Here is a 26,091-nt window from a genome sequence, read left to right on the forward strand (position 1 = left end):
ATGGCGATGCCGGCGATGAAGCGGCAGGGCCTCGGGCCGCTGAGGGCCTTCCTGGTGCTGGTGGGGATTTCAGCGCTCTGTAGCGTCGCATTGGGAACCCGGAGAGGAAGCGCGTCTTTGGATGAGAGGGGCCACAAACACAGACATCCAGGTAGGACAGAAGGAACCTTTTGGCTTTAACGCACTCTCTCTAAACTGTAAATGCGATGCGTTCTGAAACTTGCGCAGATGATCACCACTTCTTGTCATGGCATTTGTTTTTGTTTTAAACTGACAATGATCCGTCCTTTGTGACCATGAGTCGCCTCGTTCTTCAGAGTGACAATTATTGTACAGACACGTTACCATCCAAGCTGTGAAGTAAATATTTACTCAACTGAATAGAAATGTTTCTTCCCCTTTACATTAACAAAACTGGAAAAGCACCGCATTCACATTTTCTGTTCAACAAGGTCATGCCGTACTCTAAACATCTCCCAAGACGGTTTGGATCATCACGTCTTCGGTGCATCTGGAGTGTATTTGCATTTATTTACTATTTGAATCTCTTTTTGTTTTATATTCACTTACATAGCAGAGACTTACTTAGCAATTCATTTGTTCCATCGAGGTACCCTTCAGTTACAGATGTTCACTGGGGCAGCTGCTCAGTACAACCACAGCCCGCTGCTGTTAGCCACCGAGCAGCTGCACTGCAACAAACAGAGGTTAAGTGCCTTGCTTAGAGACACCTTAACCACCCACCCACATGTTCTCAGATCTGATGACCCACAACTCAAAAGTGGGCCTTCATGAGGTCACTGCTTCCTTCCCACTTTTGATTCAATCAATTGAAAATATTCGTGGTGATAACTCATTCATTAAATGTGTTGTTGACTAAAATTGGTTGACAGAAAAATACAGCATTTGTTTACAGGAATGTGTTGTTCTTGTGCTCGTAGGTCACTTGTCGCTGCATAGACACAGACAGAGGGCCGGCAAGGAGGGGCAGGTACTCCACAGGTCCAAACGAGGATGGGTCTGGAACCAGTTCTTCGTCATTGAGGAGTACACTGGGCCTGACCCAGTTCTGGTGGGCAGGGTGAGTACAATAAAGCACGAGTTGATAACGCGTTCTTGGATCAGCTTCTCTCCTCTTGAGTCAAACAGGATTAATAACTGAAAAACAATTGCTGTTAAACTTATAGCCAATCTTTCCTCCATATACAATCACAATTGGGCCACGCAGAGTCACAACAAATCACCAACTCCAGTCAGGTTTAAACGTGCTTTTCCCCATTCGTCAATGGGGAGAGAGAAAGACATTCAAGGTGAAGATGATTGGTGGTACTCCTCCACAGCAACAGCATCACTCAAACCGAGCAGCGGCTTTCATAACAAACAACAAATGATGTTTACAATGCATCATATTTCATTGTCTAAGGGTTGTAAAGGAAGAACAACACTTTAATTGAACGCTGTGTGATTCTTCAATATTTTGGGAGGGTTGACAACGTTTTAAATTTCTTACTTATTAGTGTTTGCCCGTCTCACACAGCCCGTCTCAGTCGTTTCGCTCCTTTAATTCGTATAGGCTGGAGAAATAGACGCCTCATGTCACATCCGCCAAGCAGCCGAGCTACAATACGTCTTCCAGTCTCGTCTGGCGACCAGACTACCCGTCTCACTCTGTGATCACCAGTCCTGTCTCTCTTTCTCTTCAAGTTCCACGCCATCTGAAATCCAGACGTTGTCAGCGCCACACACATACTGCCTTTGCATATGTCCCCGTTTATGTTTGTCTCACACACTTCTTGTATCTCCCCCCCCCCCCCCCCCCCCTCCTATTTCAGCTCCACTCAGATGCCGACTCAGGCGTTGGCAACATCAAGTACATCCTGTCCGGCGAAGGTGCGGGAACGATCTTTGTTATTGACGACAACACGGGCAACATCCACGCCACGAAGACCCTGGACCGCGAGGAGCAGGCCCAGTACACTTTGACAGCCCAGGCCGTGGACAGAGACACCAATAAGCCTCAGGAGCCTCCATCACAGTTCATAGTGAAAGTTCAAGACATCAACGATAATCCTCCCGAGTTTCTACACGGGCCGTACTACGCCAGGGTGCCTGAGATGTCCAATGTTGGTGAGTAGTAAGAAAAGAAAAGGTTAGGGAACAGGAGGGATGGTGCGGGGTAGGCTTAGGTTTATGGTAGTTAAATATTAAATACCGTGGGCTAACGATAGTGTCGTAAAAGTCTAGCATCTTAGGAGGCATATGCATGTTAGCTAGGCATGTCGTTAGCGTACGTTGTTCTCACATCTAAATTGAGAACTCGTAGTAATTTGCTTCTTAAATGCTACATTTTAGTTTTAAGTGTATCTTAAAACATCAAATACAAACGCAATTCAGAAGAGATAATCAATATTAGAGAAAAGCTCTCCGTTGCATATTTCTTAATGAAGTCACCGCTGGAGTTCATAGTCTGTTATTTGTCTGCTCAATAGCCTTTTACATACATTATTAATTATCATTGAAATTATCATTGTGTGACAGAGAAGTGGAAAACAGAAAGTACCATTAGCCGACACATTCACACCCCAAAGGGCCGTTCCTTTCTTTTAACCTTTTCTTTTATTACATGGTGACAAATAATGGCCTCAACCAGGAGCAAGGCAATATTTAGCACTAGGCTGGCATGGGCCATCTCCTCAGAGTCTCCTTACTTAGAGCTTCTGATCTCGATAGATTTTCCTTCCAAAGATTATGTGGTCTTGGAGAGTCTTCAACCCTCGGGCTGACCTCAAATGAACCACACTGGCAGTGGCGCTGTGCTCTCTGAAAGCCAGAGAAATCCCGTCTCTGAATGGACTGGACTTCCAAAGAAAGGACTTCTGAAAGGAATGAGCTCTGTTGAGCTGAACCCTGAATACAGAAGTCTGGCAGGGAGGGGGGGGGGAGTGGAACAGAAAGAAAAGCTGTAATTTGACTAACTAGGTCCATGTTCCCTCATGGATGTCAGAACTAGAACAGATGGAGAAGGAAGTCTCATTCTTGGTGATTTACCCAGTGCACTTAAGGTAGCCGAATGAGACCAGGGTTGAGTGAAATTAATTTTGTATGGAGCTGGATCGTGACGCTCACATAGCTGCAACTGGAGACGTCAAAACTGCAAATATGAAACTGAAAAGAAGTGTGAAGTAGTTTAACCAGAAACAACACACTGTGTTATTGGGCCCCTCGATTATTATGGCAAATATCACTATCACAATTATTGAGATTGAGTTATTTACCACGCTTACTTATTGACTTTGGAAACATCAAGCACTTAGGAAGAAAACTTTGTACATTTTAAGAATAAATTCATCCATCTGGTGCATGAGGCGAGATCTATGGAGACCTTTGGTAAACAATTTAATCACAAACACATTGGTCGTATAGATGGGAATGGTGATGACACAGCAAAAAAGTCACACCCATAAATAAAGATGTAAACGGTCCGTGTTTCAAGACGGGTCGGGTCGTATGTGTCGCCAACATAGCCGACCAAATTGTGTCTTTGAAGGTCTTACAGCTGAGTGGTTGAAAAGGAGTCTGTCATTTATGTTCAGAAAGAAAATTAAAGAATGAATGAATTTACAAAATTCATGCTTTGACATGCTGGTATTTTACTGCCATTAATTTGAGTGATTGTTCTCATGCTGTGGTGTTGTTTTTATTTATGATTTGTTGGTATAGAATAAAATGTAAAACCTCATAATAATACACAAAAACTGCTATAAATATAGTAAAACTGTAACACTCGCCCTGCAGATTATAAACTGCTATTACTTCCGTTGCATATAGGAGGCAACATGTTCACGTGTTGCTCTAAAGCTACTGTTGATATTACTTGTCTTTATTATGTTTGGCTGAGTTAGTTTCATGAGTTGTGTCACACTTGAAACAAAGGCTTGAATATGTTAAAGTTCAGTTAAAAGAGATTTACAGGAAGTAACTTGTTGTCACCTTGTTTTGGAGATTTGTTTTCCAGATTATCCAGTGGGTTTAAAAAAGGGTTTCATAAACCCAGGGGTAGTAGAACTCCGTCACCGCATGGAGGGAATATAATGTTTCATTTAAATCATGAAAATCACCACAATTGGAGAGTGGATGCTTCCACCAGATGATGCAATTTAGAGAAATGAGAGTGGGGACCAGCCTCACGGGAGCAGTTCAGCTGCAGTGTCTGAGAGAAGGGGAGAGCGGTTCCCTTTCCCTCTCCTCATCCAGGTGAATCGGCACGCACCAATCGCTGAGGTAGAGTCATCTCCTGACTTGTCTGTGTGTCTGTCTGTCCCGTAGGTACGTCAGTGATGCAGGTGACAGCTACAGATGCTGATGACCCCACCTACGGCAACAGCGCCAGGCTGGTGTACAGCATCCTGCAAGGGCAGCCGTATTTCTCTGTGGAGCCTCAGACAGGTGAGGATGCCCTGCATGGTCAACAGACACCAACGCCACGAACACATGTAGCCTCATGCAAAGACAGAGACTGCACACAGAAAGGGTTGCAACATGCCACCACACTGAACAGCATCCTGCAAGTAGACAACATAAAGTAAAGTGCAGCAGGACCACTAAACATCCACACTTCAGTGAATACAGGAAAGTTTATGCTCAGTTAGCCAGCATGATATAGTATGACTCGTCATGTACAGTGCAACCAGGCGGCAACCTTCAGTTCTGAAAAGTGAAGCCAATGCTGAACCTGCATTCTCTCTAGTGTCCACCAGGGGGCGACTCCTCTGGTTGTATAGAAGTCTATGAGAAAATGACTCTACTTCTCTCTTGATTTATTACCTCAGTAAACATTGTAAACATGAGTTTATGGTCTCAATCTCTAGTTTCAAGTCTTCTTCAATACAGCATGATGTTCATTTAGTACATTATGGTCCATTTAGAGTCAAACAGACCATAAAGCAGGGGATGCTTTAGGGCGGGGCTTACTGTGATTGACAGGTCTCTACCAGAGATTAAGATACTATTAAGCCAATCTTCGTAGTCCAAATATGGTCACTTCCATTCATTGGTTACAAATGACGACTACCTTCTATGGGTGCACTTTTTTGTTGTTGTCCTTTACTGAACACCTGCTTTTTTAAAGCTGTAAATGTGTGCATTAACCTAATCTTAGTTATTATTATAATATTAGACTCATTAAAACAAAATACATTTCAGCATTTTGAAAAAATATATCAATAAATAATATTGACTCAAGCCTGGTTGTGTATCCCTTAACTGTAACGGCACCTTGTGGAAGCGTCGTATCGCTTCTGCACCATTTACCATCTACCACTCTCATAAAAAGCTAAGCAGTGGCCTCTGCAGGGATCACGTAACAGCACGTCCTCTCCACTGGAGTCTGTGAGGAGGAGAAGGCTCTGCTGCAGAGAGAGGTCCCCAGAGGACATTCAGCACTGGTCTCTGCACAGCCCAGGCCCAATATTTGGGTTCCCATCAAAAGAAGAGATTGGTTGAGGAGAGAGGTTAGGGCCGACACGGAGCTGTGATGGGTCAGCGAGGGTGAAGAAGAATAGAACACAGAGAGAGAGGGGGGGGGGAAGAGAGAGAGAGAGAGAGAGAGAGAGAGGTCAGCGTAGAGACGACGGAGAGAGGAATTGGTTTAGAGAGAGTGAGTTCATGGAAAGAGAGGAAGAGAGAGAGATTTGGGCAGAGTAAATCTGGCTAATCAAACCAGTGTTGGGTATTTGACTGGCTCAAATCCATAGCTCACATTTCTAATTGGTTTGGAGATTATCAGCTTTGCATGCTGTCACACACACACACACGCGCACACACACACGCACACACACACACACACGCACACACACACACACACGCACACACACACACACATGCACACACACACGCACACACACACACACACTTGGCATAATATGGCAGTAGAAAGCCTCAACTCCCAGACACTGCAGCGAGGCATGTCGGGAGAGAAAGAGAGAGAGAGATGGAGAGAGAACAGTCGCTGATGAATTAAACAGAAAGCAACGATCACTGGGACTGGAGATGGAGGAAAATAAGACTTCACCCATGTTTTACTAGACTTCTCCTTCATTTGAATGATGAGCAAAGATGAAATATCTTGAAATAAAATGACACCTGCTCTTAGGAAAGTAGATCACACTCTAGGTTTCTTTACTCTGATTTTTAGTTTTTTGACTTTTTGAAATATTCAAATAAAAAAAAGGTTTGAATTACATAATTTAGATTGATGTCGTAAATTAGTCGTAGTAGAGTATGACATAATAATGTTTCAACATTGTACATTATGTCTTTATATTCATATTATTATATATTATTTAGAAAAGAGTCGTGAAAAAGTCCTAAAAAGTCATCATAGTATAGCAGTATCATGTCAAAAATAATGTCATCGGAGCATCAAGTTGATGTTAAAAATGTGCCCATTCAGGTATAATTCGTACTGCTTTGCCAAACATGGACCGCGAGGCGCGCCAGGACTATGACGTCGTCATCCAGGCCAAAGACATGGGCGGTCACATGGGCGGGCTGTCGGGGACCACCCAGGTTAAAATCACGCTCACGGACGTCAACGACAACCCGCCGAAGTTCCCACAGAGTGAGTACAAACGCCTCCTCTCCATCTGGGATGTGTAACTTGTCCTTTAGGAGGTGTGGAATTTTCACATCAGCCACATTACAGTCTGCCTGTACTTCATCCCCGAAGCTTCTTTAATCCTTTTCTGCTCTGCACATCTGTGCATGCGGGTTATGTCGGTCCACGTGTGTGTGTGTGTGTGTGTGTGTGTGTGTGTGTGTGTGTGTGTGTGTGTGTGTGTATAACCCAGAAAACATGTCGCTCGCTAGAAGCTAGGGAAGTCACTGTAGGGGGCACACAAGATAACTTAAGAAATCAATTATTAAAGGTTATTTACTGCCCCCCTGCAATGTCCTCAGGCGTGTGTGTGTGTGTGTGTGTGTGTGTGTGTGTGTGTGTGTGTGTGTGTGTGTGTGTGTGTGTTTAAACCTCTCCTTGGGACATTTGGTGAATTACTGATTTTATGAGCAATAAAAAGTAGTGAAATATTTAGCCTGGGTTTGTCAAGAGCTGCAGATTTGAGGTTTGAAGAAGACAAAAGGACCCTGAGAACCCTGGACCTTTAAGCTTCTGCAGGTATTACTCTCAGGTGTTCTAATACGATTCATCTTCTGGTATGTTGGTATCACCAACCTTCACAGCGGTGCTATCAAGTAAACAAGTGGACAGTTTCTGATTTGACTCTGAGACTGAAAGATAACATGGGGGGGAAATGTCTCCTTTTTATATCACTTTTGCTGACACCACACAATGCTAATATTTCAAAATGCAGCAAATGTAGATGGTAAATATGTCTGACATGTTCAATCAAAGATTCATTCTTTCTGGTTCACCCGACAGAAACAGGAGTATATTTTGTGGATCTATTATCAATTAATCTACTTCTATGTCCAACATGTTCTATCTTCTATCTATCTATTCTATCTTCTTCTTCCTGTCTTGGAGTTTCTTTCTGCCTCTCTGATATTGTTGAGCTTTCTTTTTTTTTCTTCCTCCTCTCCCGGGGCTCCGAGCAGAGCAACTCCTGGAAGAGATTCAGCAGAGTAGCTGCAAGAATGGATGGAGCGAAGGCGGGCGGGGGGGGGGGCCAATAGACGGGGGCTCAATATTTAGCCTGTGGAGAGGCTGAATAGGCGAGGGAAGGGAGAGACACAAGCAGACGTAGCGAGGGAGGGAAAAGACACAAGAGAGAAAGAAAGAGATCGTCAAAAGCATCACTCCGGTTCTCGTGTACCTCCCAGGAGCCGACTGTGTACCAGTGTTTTGCAACACAAAGCTAAAATCTCATTCTGCAGGTCAAACGTACAACATTTTGAGAGAGAGTTTGATGAGAAAGACAGCTCAAATGAAGAAAAAACAAGTTTGTATCTCCAGCAGAGTGTCGTCAGTATGTATGTATGTATGAGCACCAGACTCCCTTTAGAAAACCTCTCATTTCACTGCAGCGGGGTCGGACAGTCTGACCCGCTCAGTCCTGGTTCTGGTTCTGGCGTTCCTGCCTTCCCTCCAGCGGGCCCAGCAATACGGCCTGGGCCTCCAGAAGCGTAGACGTTGGGTTTTGGCTCCCAGCTGAAGCCGGCAGCGAAGCCTCCCAGTGACTTCAGGACAGCACTTCAGTCAGTATACCAATAAAGAAACGCTTATAGGACGACGTAATGATGACGTAATGACGGGTTCTCAGGCCATCCTTATGTTCCCACGTCCAAAGTGGACATCAAACATTTTGAAAATAAGACAAAAAGGACAAAACGCAGGATTCACAGCCACATTATCAGTCAGAAGTGTTTACAAAGTGCCTCTTTGCATTACTTCTAAATATCAGCCGTGCATCGCTGGCAGTTTACATCTGTGATACAAGACAACACATCAAATAGCAATATGTTGTGGTTGTCGGTACCCTTGCTATGGGAAAAAAAAAGTGGAAGCAGTACAAACACCTGCAAGAAAAGCCTCCCAGATGGTGTGAATGAGGACAGTGATTACTTATTCAGTAGTTGGGCAGAGTGAGAGAGAGAGAGGGGAGAGGAAAAGGGAAATCAGATAAGCAAGTCAAGACTAAAAAACAAGAGGCAGAAATAAAACGGATACAAAGAGAGAAAACACAACGAAAGAGATAAAAACAGGCAGATATGTAGCAGTTTGACTCCCTCTCATGTGTTCCGCCAGCTTTTCAGTTTCCATTCAAGCTGTTATATTTTCACTCCGAGGCTCGAGCGCTCACAGACTTTCTGTCCTTGTAATTCTCTCCCTTTCACCTCATTATCAGGAGAAAAATCCATCACAGCAATAAAAAACCAAATAACAATTTGCTCTCCAACTCTCTGATTTGGGTCTTTATTTGGCCCGACGTGACAGAGATGGCTCTTATTGAATATCGTCGTTCACGGCCGGCTGTCTCTCCGTCTTGTTCAAACATGAGCAACGCAGAACAAAGACGATAGCAGACGTCTGGAGCTGTGAGAGATCTGTCGGTTGATATCTGCAGGGTTGTATTTGCGCATATCATTTACCTCCAGTGTGTTTTAGGATTGCTTGTACAGAAGCGTCTATTCTCATCACCAAAAGACAAACAAGAGGATGGCTTACATTCCATGAGGGATTTCTGTGTCCCTGCGGGAAATCCAACTTTAAACCTGGGGAGGAACTTTTCACATCTCCTGATCTTCCTAATCGTGAACCAGGAAGTAGAAAAGAGCGCAAAAACACACACAGGGCTGGATGGCTCCAACAAAAGCTGGTCTTTCACCCAGAAGTTAAGAAACAAGAAATCATCGTTGGTATATTTGTCCCGTAACTTCTGTACATAAGCAACGCCACTTCCCTAGTTATTTTAACTCAAACCACGATCTGTTCATAAACCTAGCTCAGCAGTTCTGTTGCATGAACTTAACGAAGTTGTTTCCTGTGAAGGGAGAAGTTTATTTTGAAAATAATGCATTCATGTAACGAGCAGAAATTGACATAAAAAAACAAAAAATGCATCAAAAATATGGAGTAACATTTTCGTACTTTTAAGGGGATGTGCTACAGTTAGCACTTTAGCCACGCTACTTTTTGGTTAAATTTGATCAGTTATCACATATTAAATCGTGAGAACGTTCAGTTGGCCCTTTAAGCCTTTAGTGCACGATGTTGAGTGTGCTGCATGGATACCATCATCTCATAAGTGAGGATATTAAAGCATGTAGCAACCCTTGAGTCCTGTTCAAATCCTCCATATTAGTAATGCAAACTGTTCCAACTTTCGATAACAATTTGGTTGGTACAAATTAAACCTCTGAGCTAAATGTAAAGTCCACAGTGATTACAACCCACCACAGAGACACATTAGCGGTTTATACTCATGAATAAACAACTCCCGTGTCAATAATTGTTTGAAAGTTACTTTAAAAATGTATAAATGAGTCGCTGTTAAGGGGACATTATTCTCCTAAACTCCACAAATGGATGTTCTTCTTCCTGAAGCTTTGTGAACCAGTCTGCCGGCCAAGTTGAAAATACTAATATAAAATGCATCTACAATATTATCAATCTCATAACGCATAATCTCCAGTATAAATTACAAAGTAATATCAGGCATTATTGTTGGTAATCACATTAAAATGACTGACCTAGCAGATTGTGGCCATCAGTTACATTTACGAGGCTCTTTATTGGCGCTTCCATCTAAACTTTGCTGATTTAAGGAGCTTCTCCTTATGGTTCATCTGATTAGAATACGAATAGAGCAATCAACTACACAGAGCTAATGAAAGCATCTAATGACTTCCTCAAACTCTAACTAACTGGTGAAAAAGAACTTTTTCTTTACAGAGGAAACCAGTACGGGTGATTTATGAGTTTATTATTGTTTAACTTCTCTTCCACTGTGGGGCTTGATAGTGCGTTTTCCTGTGTGAGCTGTGCCTCTTTTTATCCCTCAGCCAGGTATGCCAGGCCGCCTGTGTGTCCTGTCATACAGCGTTTAACTCAGCTGCCAGCAGCCATTGAAGTTAAGCTACTTAAGAAAAGCAAGAATGGACCGACAGGAGAAGAGAGGGAGGAAAAAGGGTGAAAGGAGGGCAGGGATGAAATGAGCTTTTAGCCAGAGGAGGAGGAGGTGGAGGAGGAGGGGTATACATGAGAGAAACAAGGCGGCGAGGGGGAGGAGAGGTGAGGATGAATGGAGGGATTTGGGAAAGGGTGACGTGGAAAAAGGGGAGAGGAGAGTGAGAGACGAAAAGGGAGGGAAGGATCTCGCCAAGAGAGAGTAAAACAGTGTGGAGAGGAGTTTAAAGACGAAGAGGAAGGATGGAGAGGAGAGGAGGGATTTGGGTGAGGATTTGAAGGAGATGTGGCGGAGGTGGATTTGGGCTCGGGTGGATCAAGTCCCGTGAGTCTCCTCTCCTCTCCTCTCATTGGAAGCCACGTGACCAAGATGAATTTGATGATTCACAGGATTGCGACACCACGAGCGAGCGGGGCAAACATGCTAATGGTGTAAAGTGATGAGTCCACTCTGAGCTCAATGTCTGAATCACAGAGCGGGAGGACACGGAGGGGAACTTAGCAGGGAGAGAACTGCATTTTACGATAAAATGAGACAGACGAGATGAAGTGGGGGAGACACGGTTTGGGGGCGAGAGTACAAGAGAGAGGGTTTAAAGGATAAAGGGGGAGAGGGAGTAGACATATGGTCCTGCCGCTCTCATTCTGCAGGCCAGGTGTCTGCTCCCTCAGACACACACTCACCTGACACTATGGGGGGGTTTAATATCCTCTGGGCCACAGCAGACAGATGGCAGAGTTCATGGTAATGCCTCTCTGCCCTCCCAAACTGACCCCTGCCTCAGATAGTAAACACAGTGGCAGCCGGCCAGGAATTATTATCGAAAGACTCTAAAGAGTGTTGAGTACGAAAACAAGCTGGGATCAGACATTTCCCCCGACCAGCCAACCGACGCTCACGACATTTTCCACCTGTTTTTTTTGTTGTTGTTCCTCCCAGGTGTGTATCCAATGTCTGTATCCGAGGATAAAGTGCCCGGAGAGGAGGTGGGCCGTCTTAAGGCCAAGGACCCCGACCTCGGAGACAACGGGATGGTGAACTACCGCTTAATAGACGGAGACGGACTGGACATGTTTGAACTGAGCACCGACTCCGAGACCAGAGAGGCTGTCATCAAACTGAAGAAGGTAAGGAGAGAATGAACAAGACTTATGGCTTAAACCTGCTAAGCTCACTGTTGTTTTGCCTCTTGGGGGGCAGTAGAAACAAGTTGCAAGTGCAACTTTAAGGTTGACAAGACAAACTTGTCAGCAAACAGTTGCTAATTTTAACATTGATAACATACGTTACCGTTCATTTGGAGTCGTGTTTCTGACTATTTGTTGAATTTAAGTCCAACATTCACTCCGTCTTAGCTCGGTTTTTCCGTCTCTACCAACTCCTGAGGGAAATATCTGTTTCAGCTGCTAAATGCTCCACTATGTCCATCACCGAGTCGCTAACTGTGTCCGTCTGCTGAAAACGATGCTATGAGAGCGGTGAGTGACGTCTGCGTCATCGTCCACTTTTTCAATTTGCCGGCACAGAAATGTAGTCGAGACGGCACTTTTTCGATAGACAAAGCGGCTCAGTGTGGGATTCGAACAGCCCCACGTTTGAGTCCATATTTGTGAGTTTATATAATGTGTTAAAATAATAAGGAAATACGGAGCAGCAAGAAACGTGGGTGGAAGCAAAAGGGGAGGCTTTGATGCGTTTCCTTTCCTCCTCTGATGACCCTCGTGGTTTCTTATCGTGTTTGATATGAACACTGACTCTTCCATTGCTGTGTGTGTGTGTGTGTGTGTGTGTGTGTATGTGTGTGTGCACGCGAGTGAGCGTGCATTAACTTTCATGCTTCCCTCGGTCAGAGATGCTCATCTTCTGCACTGTGCATACAACCCACACACCCACAAACACTTTCAGTGATCCAGCTCAGCACACACCATTACCTTTTCTTACTCTCTGTCCGTCTCTTATTCTCTGAAATACACAGAAACACTCTCTGTTACATGCACACACACACGTCACACACACACACACACACACACACACACACAGAATGTGTCGCTGCAGTGAGCTGAATCCTCCAGTGAGCTACGGTGGCCTGCTTTTAGCGTCCGACCTCTCAGTTAAAAGATAAAAGCATTCATAGTGGAGCTATCAGTGTGTTGTAGAAAAGCACATCAAAGTCAGTCTCCTGAAAGATTTTATTTTTACTTCTCTGATTGATATCCTTGAAATATAAAGAATACAGTTTTAGGTTTGCCAGACGCAAGAAAAGCAGGCTTAGCATCTAAATATGTAATTACAGTACGTGCATGAAAGTGTGATGACGTCGCTCAAGAGAGCAGCCGGCCTCGGTTGTACCGACGCTGTGGGAAAAACTCCGTCGGAATCAATCGATACAAGTCTGTCTCATGACTTTTTTTCTCACCGACCGTCTGCTGGAGCGTGGCATTAAGACTGCACGAGGGTTAGGGGGGCTCTCTTCCCACCGGTGTCGTCAGGACCGAGCAGGGAAATGAGTGAGCGATAATGAGTAACGCTGCCTGGCATGTGTGTGTGCCCTGGAGCAAGGCGCTAACCCGTAGATCAGTAGAACAGTATAAACTGTGAGGTTGTAGTGGGCAGTGCTCAGGTGGGAATTTGTAAAACCAGATTTGAGTAAGAACTGGAATACAGATTGCTTTTACTAGATAAAATGTAAAAAAACGCACATGGGAACCCTTAAAATGTGTAGTTTTCAAAGTTGACAAAATGCACTGATGAGCAAAGCAGGACAGTCCAATCAAAGAAATGAGAGCAGCTGATTACACTCAAGTGGGGCACGGTGTGTGTGTGTGTGTGTGTGTGTGTGTGTGTGTGTCTGTAAACCAGCCAGAGGCAGAAAACTTGGAATTAAATGCCTGTGTGAACATCTTACGCTCAACTCGGTATATCTAAGGACCATGGACCTCGTTGTAAAAACAGTCTGGTGCATCTCACTCTCTCACACACACACACACACACACACACAGCTCCACTTTAATCTGTCTGGAAAGCAGTGACAGTAATTTGAGTCATTCATTTCGGAATTTGCGTGATTTGTGGTTTTTTTGTAGCTTTGCGAAAACACCAGAAACCAGACAGAACTATGTGTCTACATGTGTGTGTGTAAACCAGTCTGTCTCTGGATTGCACAATAAACGTTGCTGCCTAGGTGACGTTATTTTGATTGATGATGGAGCAGCTATACGGCGTTAGCATAGCCTAGCACTGATCCATCCCAACTCCGTTCAGATAACAAAAGCATGAACTCAGACTTATTAGGAATCGGCATCGTGATCTAGTTTTTATGCACTAAATCTGTCTATTTTGGGTTCACACCGCGGTAGTAAACCAGACGACGTGTGGCTTGCTAAATACAACAGAATACAGCTGGGTTGAATTCAGAGTGCATCCGGATGATGTCATGAACCCAGACAGGATGGCGTGTGGCTGTCCAAAGTATCCGGCACTTCCCCAACACGTCCAAAGCAGCAAGAGCTTATTTCGACCACGGTTGATGAAACATGTTTGTCTACACGACTGACGGCAGGAGCCATCGCACAACAATCCCTCGACATGGATCCCCGTGTCTCCTGGAACAAATGCCTAATAGGCTGAAGCTGATTTGAAGTGTGTTTTTGTGTGTGTGTGTGTGTGTGTGTGTGTGTGTGTGTGTGTGTGTGTGTGTGTGTGTGTGTGTGTGTGTGTGTGTGTTTATTGAGTCATGATGTTTCTCGGGGGAAATTAACACCTTTGGCCCCCTCAAGGTACAATGCAGAATTAAAGGCATGCTCACACACTTTCAAAATCAGCATTGGGAGTGGCCTTTACTAATCTCTATTTTCTAACACACACACACACACACACACACACACACACACACACACACACACACACACACACACACACACACACACAGGGATGAGCTTTAATCAGCTATTCTCTTTCAACTGTGTCCTGACGAAAGCAGTCCACAGAATATTAAGGAGCCGAGTGTGTATGTGTGTGTGTTCGTGAGAGGGAGTAGAGGGGTGTGGGGGGGGGGGGGCATTATTGTGAATATTATTATCTCACACTGATTACAAAAAGAGGGAGAACATGAAGAGAGAGTGGCTCTATAGACTGGGAGATGGAGGGAGGGAAAGAGAGAGAGACAGAGAGAGAGAGAGAGAGAGAGGGCAGATGATACAGAGGGAGCGTGACGGAAAAAGAAAGGGAAAATGAAAGAACTGGGTCAAATCTATCCGACTAGCATTGTACCTGTCATCAACACGCTAAACACCGACGCCACGGAGTCAGATGCCACTGCGACTGAATGAGCGTGAGACAATCCATCCAGAGGAGAAACGTCCCTGCGGCGCCGACTCACTTGGCAGCCGCGTCACATGAAAATGTTCTGAATCTGATCAGAGTGAAGAGCTGCTGGGAGCTGTTTTCAGAGGCGTTACCTGCTGATGATGAGGACATGGCCACCATGTTTGATATGATGGGAGAATTATTGGCGTTAACCCCTTCTCTTCTTGTGTCACTTACGAGCAGGGTAGCTTCAATATACAGTACAAGATGAGACATTCTTTAATGCAGAAGCTTCCATCCATAATATTTGTTATTGTAGTCTTGGTGACCATCCTAATCACTGCAAACCCCCAGTGTGTGTGTGTGTGTGTGTGTGTGTGTGTGTGTGTGTGTGTGTGTGTGTTAAACTATAGACTGTACATAAGAAGTGGACGTAGTTGTCGTGACGTCCCACATTGGTTTGTGGACTTACGTTATGAAGCGTAAAACGTGACGTTTTGGACGTCGCCATCTTGACTTTTTGCAACCGGTGAACAGGAAGTGACCATATTTGGACTGAGGAGGAGTGACGTAGAGACGCCGTATACGTCTCTGGTAGAGACCTGTCAATCATTGTGTAGCCCCGCCCCAAAGCATCCCCTGCTTTATGGTCTGTTTGACTCTAAATGGACCATAATGTACTAAATGAACATCATGCTGTATTGAAGAAGACTTGAAACTAGAGACTGAGACCATAAACTCATGTTTACAATGTTTACTGAGGTAATAAATCAATTAATAAGTCAGGTTAATTTCTCATTAGACTTCTTTTTACAACAAGAGGAGGCGCACCCCTGTTGGCCAGTAGAAAAAAATGAAAGTTTAAGACACTTGAGCGCTGGCTTCACTCTTCAGAAGCGGAGGTTGCCGCCTGTGCTGAACTCATAAATCTACAGCAGCTTCACTCTGCTTTCACAACACTTCACACAGGGCTCTCCTCCCACTGGGGGTTCATTAAGTGATGGTAGCCAGGAGATGAAAAGATCAAGCTTGCTCCTGGGACTTCGCCAGTTCAGTCATACTGGCTGGGAAAAAAATATATAAAAGAAATAGTGGTGGGGACCAAAGTGGTTATTATCTGGGTTCATAATACAGCAATGACACCCATAAGAGTGTGTGATTACGGCTACGACGGAGCAGCGGATGAGTGCAAGTCGCAGCCAAGTGCTGCTGGCAATGCACAAGTCCCCATAATCATGGCGGAGAGCCTCCCTCTGGTATTATAGCTTGCATACAATGACTGCCAACACATTAGTTGACTTTTCCCCGCAAGTACTCAGCGCATGAGAATAGAAGTGAGGAGAAAAGAGTTGGATTCATCGACGCAACGGCCGTGATAAGGTGACGTGAGGAAAATGCACAATGGAGGTTTTTTTTTCGGGCAATCGAGCTGCATACCTCAAAGCACACACTCCAGTCAATTTAATATCAAAGCCATTATAAGTCGATGGGTTTTCTCCCAGCATAGAGTAAGTGAATTGGCGCTCAGTTCAATATGAGTGAATTCAATCTGAGGGTCTGACGTTGGCCTACCTGTGATATTGAAAAACCCATGCCAGGGATTTCTAAATAATAACGTATTATTAATTGACCTGTCTTCATTATAAAGGGTGTAATAAATGAAAAACTATTTAAAAAACGCCAAGTAACTGAAGTTCTTGTGGCCTTGGACTTGAATTTCATCTCCCACCCCAAACCCTTACTCCTCCCCTTTATCATGTGATTTCACAGACTCCCAAAGCTCATTAAAAACAGACCTGTATTGTTTCATTAACAGAAACAACCACATATTTTAATTTGGTCCCAAACTACTCCTATCGTATTAAATCATATCAAACCACTGCGTTCAGGTTCCTCCTGGTTCCGTTGGTCTGTAACAGCAGTGGTAACACTGGAGTCTGCTACTGTGATAATGTGATAAAATGACAGTTTGCATTCATGCAGCAACAGCTCCCCCTACCAGAGGACAGAGATACTGCACCGGCCACTCACTGAATATCACAGAGCCAGTGTCTGAGAATGCAATCAACGGATCAAAGTATTTTGTAAAAAGTCAGACTCATTGCTCCGTCATGTCTGTCTGCAAGAGAACGAGCAAACACCTTTTAAAATGGCTGTTGTCTGGATCAGTACTGAATCAGACGTCATCACACTGCATGAAGATGATACACTATTTGAATGTGTTTATAGTTGATATTGGGTAAAAGAGGAATGAAGTGACCTGTCTCTCTCTCTTCCTCTCTCAGCACGTGGACTTTGAGACCAAAAGGTCGTACACCTTGAAGGTGGAGGGATCCAACCAGCATCTTGACCCCCAATACCTCGCTTGGGGGCCTTATAAGGACGAAGCCACAATAAAGGTAGGCATGTAAACAAAAAAGTGCATGCATTTGATTGTGTGTATGCGTGTGTGTGTGTGTGTGTGTTTGTGGAGCCTTTTAACTGTGTGTTTGCGTGGCTGCAGATATCGGTGGAGGATGCAGATGAGCCTCCTGTGTTTGTAGCTCCCAGTTACACCTTTGAGGTGGAGGAGAATGCGCCTGAAGGCACCCTGGTGGGACGAGTCCACGCCAAGGACACTGATGTTGCCAACAATCCCGTCAGGTAACAAGGAAACACGCGGCGTGTGTGTACACACATACACACACGCACACATTCACCAAGTCATGCTCGCAGCAATTTCAATTTTCAAACCAGTTTGAATTGGAACATCGCCAAAAAAAAGAAACCTTTGAAATACAATATTTTCAGCTACACTGAACAAACAATATGACTCAGAGGAACTTATATTTTTATGCAGAAAACACAAATTACATATAAAGAGTTTTCAACAGAATAGGGATGCAAAATAGGATTACAAAGGCAGAGCCAGTCCCACTTTATAACAAATCAACTGAAAACACTGCGTTAGTAGCTATAAAACAATATGCATGCCTCACTTTTTTTTATTTCCTAAATACAGTAATTTTACATTACCTATAGAAACAGATGCTTGCAAAGTCGTTTCTTTTTGTAACTGAATTATCTCCACAATAATCCGACTGAAAGCTCAACGTTCCCCTCTGCAAGACTTGGAGGATTGCTGCATCTTACAGCTGTTTTTGATGAATATCACTAATAAATCTAGTGTATCCGTGTCTTAAAATGCAAGCTTTCATACGTCTCTTCCTCCTCATGTGTAACAGCACCGTTGTGTCTGTGTGTTAACTCCGCGTACAGGTACATGATCCCTCTGTACACGGACATAGAGCAGTTCTTCAGCGTGAACTCGGAAGACGGCAAGATCACGACGACGAGGCCACTGGACAGAGAAGCACAGGCCTGGCATAATATCTCTGTGTCAGCCACAGAGATAGGTACGTGTGTGTGCACGTCTACAAACGTCCTCAAGTGTGCAGCCGCTCTGTCTGTTTCCCGTTATGTTTGAATGTGAAGTGACACGACGGCTGCGGGACTGTCGGTGCTAATCTACTGATGTGTTCAGTCATTTCAGAAGAACAGTTAGTGACTGGCTGATTTGAACTACTGAGATGTAGTAACAGTTTATATATATATATATATATAAACTGTATATATATATATATATATATATACACTGGTATAAGATGGGGAGACAAAATAAAGATCCCAGACAGTCACCAGGCTGTACATTTGCTGGCATCCACAGCCCAACATGTCGTTCTGCGGGTGCTGGGGAGACTGCATGACATCTAATGCACAACATTTAAGTGGATTCAAGCTGCTGCCTCTAATTTATTTTATTTTTTTCCCTCTGGCTGGGACTAAAGTTAGCTTTTTTTATTTCTTTTTCACCGTGAATGTCAGTGAAGAACTGCTTAAAACCTTGGGAAACGAATTATATATTCAGATTCAACCAGGAGGGAGTAGCTCTATGCAGATGCTCGGTGGTATTATTTACCCCAGGTCGTGTCCCGGCAGGCCGGTGTATGTAACTGTTGCATTGGGTGCAGTTTGTCTGCATGGCATCTCGTGTTGTTTTCACGCAGCTAACGTCAGAGTCAGAAAGAGGAACCAACACGGATCGACTGTGTTCGGCTGGCTCTTAAGAGATTGTCCCACATGTGGCGAGTGATTTGGATTTTAAACTTCTTCTGACTTAGTTCTGTGATTTGGATACATGAAAGAAAACCTGAAGGCATACAGTTACAGCTGTTGATGCTCACAAAAATGGTTATCTAAACCGTGAAGCAGTGAAGGAGAAGTGAAAAACTAAAGTTAAGGCGCCCCTGAAACCTTTAGGTATCCGTCCCCACCACAGAACCCCGGACTATACAGAGAGAGTGAGGGGCGAAAAGAGGGAAACGCCAGTCAACTCACAACCCTAACCCTCCGGCGCTTTTCTCTCCTCGGCTTTCGACCCCACAAAGAAAAACCCTCTCCAGCCAGCGAGCCGCAGTGGCCCCACCCTGGTATTCTGTGGTCTGGGCTCAAACTAGCAGAGCGCCGCGTGGTTTCCCTGTGGCGTGCTAGACGCCAGACGGCCAGATGGAAACGGGCTCGCCGCCCACAAAACTAGGACCCTTGCAAACCGCTAACAGGCCCTGGAAAGCTAAATAAATGCCTGGTAATGACAGGGTAGAGGGAAAAATCATACCGACTAGAATTACAAATATGCGAAGCAGTACAGTGTAGAAACAAATGGTTGTTTCTTTCTGTTTTAAAGATGAATATAGATAGAAAAATATATTCTTTCTTAGCTAATAATCTGGATGAATCGGGAGTCTAACTTTGTATATTTGCCTGCAACACACTTTGTTCATCAATTTAATCTTCAACAGGCACAACTTGACATTTATAACTTGATCATATCAACATGGTTTCAGTAAAGAAGCAGTGTGGGCGCAGGCTGACTGAGTGGCACGCTGTCCGACTGCATGGTTTTGATGTCTCGCAAAATAAAAACAACAAATGGCCGGCTGAGTGGCTGACTGATTGACAGGCAATCTGTGCTGGAAAATATCCATCGTTAGCTTTGTGCTCGGGCAACGCCACACATGGATTACAGTGCCGACACTCGAGCAATTCCTCACTCACACAAGTCTGGTTTTAATGACTTTGACACTGCTTTGAATTTTTGAATGCAGCAGAATACTGATGACTTTGCCTTAAACTATGTGTGTGTGTGTGTGTGTGTGTGTGTGTGTGTGTGTGTGTGCAGGAGGCCACCACCAAGACACCAAAGTGCGTGTTAACATCAAAGTGAAAGATATGAATGACAACGCCCCAGAATTTGGCAACAACAACGAAGTCCTCATGTGTGAAACTGTCGCGCCAGGGAAGGTACGTACGTCTGTGTGTGTGTGTGTCTGTGTGTGTGTGTGAGATGATGGTAAACACATGATTTACCCACAACCACTATTCTACATGGATGTGTGTTCTCTTCTAACTCGTGTCTGTGTGTGTGTGTGGGTGTCAGGACATTGAAACAGTAAGTGCGGTGGACAAGGACGAGATGGCTCACAGACAACACTTCACGTTCAGCCTCGCTCCAGAAGTCACACACAACCACAACTTCTCCCTCAAAGACAACAGAGGTAGGCCACCTTTGCCATGCGTTTCTGACCCTTTTCTAGCTGCGGATCTTACAGTTCCTTCATCTGCCGTCTCCCTCCCTCCCTCCCTCCCTCTTTCACTCAGATTAGATCAAAGCATAACCAGATGGAGGCTTACGCTACCTTGTAGCGAGCAGCAGGTGCCCTGAATCTCTCTCGCACACACGCACACGAGCGAGCGAATGCACACATGTTGTGCGGGCTGTATTAATTGCAGTGGGGTCTCTTTCCGTCTGTACAAATATCTTAGGGGGCCAACTGATTGAATTAAGTTTTGTCAGTGCTGGGAGAGAGAGACCAAAAGAAAGAAAGTGAGAGACAGAGAGAAGAAGACTATAGATGGAGAAGAAGAAGATTGTGAGAGGCTGAAGAGAAGCACGTAAGATTCATTCAGTGAGATTCATATGATGAACAGGGAGGACGTATTGAGCATACAAAACCAAGCATTAGACAGACCCCGCCTTGGAACAGAGCTTCAACACGTGGCTCAATTCTTACATCTAGTGAAGGATATTTCTTTCAGAAAATATGAGAAAAAGTTGTCTATTAGATATTTGTTACGAGCGGCTTTTAACAAACACTATTTCCCATGAGCCACAGATGTTCGCGGGTTCAACGCCATGGCTCGATAGAAGAGGCGAGTCTGTTTGTAATAACAGCAGACAAGCGAACGCTGTACAAGTGTTTAGACAGCAGACATAACGAATACAAAGTTGAAAAAATGACTTTAAAAAAATTAGTTTTTCAGATATGGACAAAACCAAATTACAATGACGCAAGTACCCGTGCCACACTTGTAGTTTTTTGTTGTGTTTTTTCTGTGGGAGCTGTAGTTTTGTTGTGCTTATAATGTAAATGTTAAAATCACAAAGGTCTTAATTCCTCAGTGCAACTGCTGTGTGTTGCATCCTTCTTTCCTTTTACCTGAGCTTTATTTAAACAGTGAAAGACAGTGATGTCTATGTCTTTGTATTGTTAAAGCATTTCTCTATTAATAAAGATCATTATTGCTGCTATTCTACAGTAAACCCTACAGAGAGTCAGGCTGACAGAATATATTGGAGTAGTGCGGTCGGGAGGTACGATCATGATAGCCCTCAATAGAAAACCATTCAGTGGTTCCAGGCCTGTGTGTGTGTGTGTGTGTGTGTGTGTGTGTGTGTGTGTGTGTGTGTGTGTGTGTGTGTGTGTGTCCCCTCACTACACTAAGAATTGGAGGAAATGAAAAGAGATGAAAAGTGAGATTTCAGTAGAATCACCCAAAACATATTTTGGTAAATAGGAAGCAAGAGCATTCTGCTGCTGCTGAATGTGCTGAAGTTATAGATGTAGAAGTGATAACAGCGTTTTATGCTTAAGGACGAGGCTTCAGTAAAGGTTAAGGTTTGAGGGAAAGAAAGAAATGCAGCCCGTGGGGGTGCTCACAAGTATAGTAATACCAGAGAGTTTGTGATTCTGCAAAGTTTGTCCAAAAGTAACTCTGTGTACATTTGAGATAATTTGCGGCTCATCCTGAGCCACTTTCCTTAAATTGCTCCAAGTACCGTGTTCAGTGCACGTCGCTTTTACACGTTTCACTTCTACTGCTTGGTAATGTACTTTTAATGTAAATGTTAAGAGACAGTTTGCTTGGCGATGAAGCCCTTAAAACGCCTCTGAAGAAACCTCATCTCTTCCAGAGAGAGGATGTGATGAAAGATTATTTGTTTTCTTTACTTTTAAAATCATTTCATCTTCTCATGTTCCTGTCCGTTTACCAACATCTCTCTCAACAGACAGCACGGCCAGCATCTATGTGCTCCGTAAAGGATTCAGCCGCCTCACCCAGGATGTTTACTACCTTCCCATCGAGATCAACGACAACGGTTTCCCCGCGATGAGCAGCACCAACACGCTGACCATCAGAGTGTGTTCCTGTGACAGCAGAGACACCATCCTCTCCTGCAACGTGGAGCCCTACGTCCTGCCCGCTGGTCTGAGCACCGGGGCGCTGATAGCTATCCTGGCATGTATCGTCATTCTGCTGGGTAAGGAGCTCAAACTAGTCAGTTTAGATATTTAGTTGGTTTGGTAACACCATTAAGGGTTGCTCATTTGTTTACAGAATTAGTCTTTTAAGCTTCTGATCCCCAAAACTTGAAAGGAGACATTTAGAATAAAATGTTTTTGAAGAAATATCACAATTCTAAGCTTTGTTTTGGCTGCTTTTTCTGACAGAAGTGTTCGTCACACATGATGTGTTGGAGGACCGTCGGAAAGATAAAAATCTGACGATACAGACTTTTCTGGCTATGATAAACGGTGTAGTTTTGGCGATTGTTAAAAAACAACAACATGCCTTTCAATCCTGCCTGCAGGTTTTGGGGTACAGAGGGTCCAAGTCTGTATACTCGATGTCCAAGATATACCAAACATGCTGGATATTTACTTTTAACGTCCATGTTGGCATTGCACTGCATTGTTTCAGCTCCTGATAAGATTAGAGGTCCTAGAGTCACTCGTTCATCAGCGGCTACAGCATCACTTCTACTCTTCTCAGATACTCCATCTTCGGGGTCTGAGTGAAAATCTGTTTGTTTTTTTATATTTGCCGTTTGGTGAAAATGTGCTTTCAGAAACAGCGAAAGTCTTCAATTGTGTCTCCAGCCTTACGTTTCTTCCTCAGCCCACCTTTCAGCCGCTGTCTTGTCTCACTGTAATGTACTCTCACACCATCGTACTCCACAGCTGGGATCCCTTTAGAAGTCCAACATGTTGATAACCAACTGCAATTAAACTGGCATGTGTGTGTATAGCACAATACAGTAATGATATTAATTAAACTGTCCAAGGTCTAATTACACTATCTCCCACAGTGCACACTAATTATCTAATGCTCACTTTTTCTCCTTTTCTCACAGAGATCTTGTGAGGATTGTTATGTAATCACTAAATGCGGAGCAATTTTTTTGATTCGTGTGTCTGTGTGTTTCTCTCTGGCAGCGATTGTGGTGTTGTTTGTTGCGCTGAGGCGTCAGAAGAAGGAGCCGCTGATAGTGTTCGAGGAGGAGGACATCAGGGAGAACATTATCACGTACGATGACGAGGGAGGTGGTGAGGAGGACACGGAGGCCTTCGACATCGCCACACTTCAGGTATGAAGAGGGGCAAGGTGGCAACCCAGTATTTCTTCAGTTTACTCTGTATTTGACAATAATATCTTTGTTATTTACCGATATTTGGACACGATGCACTTCATCCGCCAACACAATTCTTCTTCAGCTCTGGCTCATTCTCCAATAACTTCTGAAAAGTGTCTTTACAGCTTTTATCTCACCGGTGCTCTCTCTCTCTCTCTCTAATTGTTCAGAACCCAGACGGTGCCAACGGCTTCCTGCCAAGAAAGGACATGAAACCAGAGCTCCAGTTTTCCATCAGGCCCGGCGCCGGCCACACTGCGGCCAACAGCGTCGACGTCGACGACTTCATCAAGAGTCGGATCGCGGAAGCCGACAGCGACCCGACGGCCCCCCCGTACGACTCCATTCAGATCTACGGATATGAAGGCAGAGGATCGTTGGCCGGGTCACTGAGCTCCCTCGAGTCCGTCACAACAGATTCTGACTTGGATTATGACTATCTGCAGAGCTGGGGGCCGAGGTTTAAGAAGCTGGCGGATTTGTACGGGACCAAAGACAGCATCATGGACGATGACGATGATGGTGAAGACTCTTAACAGTGGTCTTACAGAGTGGACGCCCACCCCCCCTCCCCGGATTTCTGATTTATTGATTCCATGAGGATTTGTTAGCTGAGGGTTAACACTCCCCAGCACCCAAATGTTACCAACTACCACCTGATCCGTTCACGCCAGCGAGTCGACGGACGTGAACAGCTCTCCCTGGTCCTCCAAGACGATTTGGTAATGAACACATAACGAACTCTTGGACTCGGCTTCCAGTTTTTCCCCCAAAATCCCTCCTTTCCCACCTACAGTATGTCTTTCCCTTTCTCTTTCTATGGACTCTAGCATTGCAGGGCTGGGAGATTAGTTTTGTCACCAGTTTTGAAAGTAAATTGTTGGGAACAAAATGTTGCTGTGTGATCAAAATGACTTGCTTCTAGCTAACTGTTTAGTTTCTTTGGGGTTCTATGTACTTTTGTGGACTGGATTCACGTACTTCCTCAGTGGCTCCTGGGAGAGATTTTATTCCCCGAACAGGTTCCTGAGCTGCTCTCTTTGTGGTGTGTGAAAAAGACACAGAAAGAGACGAATAAGGAGATACAAGCTAATTAAAAGAAAAGGTTAGCGTGGGATCCAGCAATGGCGTGATGTTGCAAAAGAGAAATTAAAAGGTACAGAAGACGTGTCGGTGGGGTCCAACAGTTGAAAGTAAATGCTTTTTCAAATGTTGTCGTCGTGTGTGCAGAATTCAGCAGGTTCTGTGGTTTAAATAGCGTGACAGACTCTGGGTTGTTGGTACTTTGAAGACGCTCACAGCATCTTCACAGTATGGTGGCCTTATAATAAATAAACAACAACTCCAGGGGTGAACATTACAAAAGGCGAGCATAGAGAGCGCTACCTTCAGTAGCTACGCACAGACAGGACTGAGGATCTGTGACGATGGAACACAAATACCTGTTTTTTTACTCCTCCCAAAACGAGACTGAACATGGATTCAATGAAAAAAAAAAACTGTGGATGATTCTGTGTTTTCATTCTTCACGGAGGAGAACTGACGTGAAAAGAAAAGCTCCCCCCCCCCCGCCCAATCCCTCCCATCAACAATCACTTCCCGTACCGCGTCCACCAATGAATGATCACTTCCTCATCCAGAGTCCACCAATGATGATCAATCACGATGAGTAGAAAAAAACAACCTGTGAGCTCTAAAAATCGCCTTAAACTTAACGGACACTCTTGCAACGCAGTGCATTCTCATTTTTTCTTTTCTCCTTTTGTTTCTTTTTTTTTGTAACTTGAGAAGTATATTCAGAAAGCAAACTATTCTCCATGTTAGGTATGTACAGAGCGGTGTGCAGACGTGTGATGTATCACTTTGCGGATCCAACCTGCGCCTCGAGCACTCTTCAAACAGGATGTGCAGTTTCTGGCCGGCACGGTACATGTAGACCGAGAAAATGTGCGTTGTGTTATTTTCCCCCTCGACACCGGCTATGTCGGCAGCAACGCCTGTTGTATCAACACGTGTTGCTGTTTGGACATACAACGTGCACGCTGGAAAACAACACAAGGTGTGTTTTCAGAGCCACATATACAGAGAGGCTGAAAGCAGAACATCCTTTTTAAGCGTGTGGGTTCTTGTTCGATCTCTTTTTTAATGTTATTATATTATTATGATTATTATTGTTGTTTTTTTATTATTATTATTATTATTATTATCAGCATTATTATGACAATAACTGTTCTTTCTTTGGCTGCAGATACACAGGAACTAATTCATGTTTAACTTCGTGCAAATGTGATGTTGTTATGGTTGTCTGACCATGGAGGGACGACAGAGTATTTGATTTTCATCTCTGGA

At 44.2% G+C, this 26,091-nt stretch overlaps 1 protein-coding gene across 1 annotated transcript; it reads left to right on the plus strand.

The window, feature by feature from the left end:
• Positions 1 to 24,278, plus strand: cdh11 (cadherin 11, type 2, OB-cadherin (osteoblast)). Its single transcript, XM_076104163.1, has 14 exons — positions 1 to 151; positions 942 to 1,081; positions 1,833 to 2,127; positions 4,327 to 4,446; positions 6,452 to 6,619; positions 11,586 to 11,773; positions 17,237 to 17,350; positions 17,455 to 17,594; positions 18,210 to 18,346; positions 20,170 to 20,291; positions 20,428 to 20,545; positions 22,339 to 22,590; positions 23,546 to 23,697; positions 23,913 to 24,278. Exons 1-14 carry the CDS (start codon positions 1 to 3, stop codon positions 24,276 to 24,278), a joined length of 2,463 nt encoding a protein of 820 aa, XP_075960278.1.
• The last annotated feature ends 1,813 nt before the right edge of the window (positions 24,279 to 26,091 follow it).

This window comes from Anarhichas minor, unplaced genomic scaffold (assembly GCF_050575085.1).
Source record: "Anarhichas minor isolate MPS153535 unplaced genomic scaffold, ASM5057508v1 ptg000029l, whole genome shotgun sequence".
Lineage (NCBI taxonomy): Eukaryota > Metazoa > Chordata > Actinopteri > Perciformes > Anarhichadidae > Anarhichas > Anarhichas minor.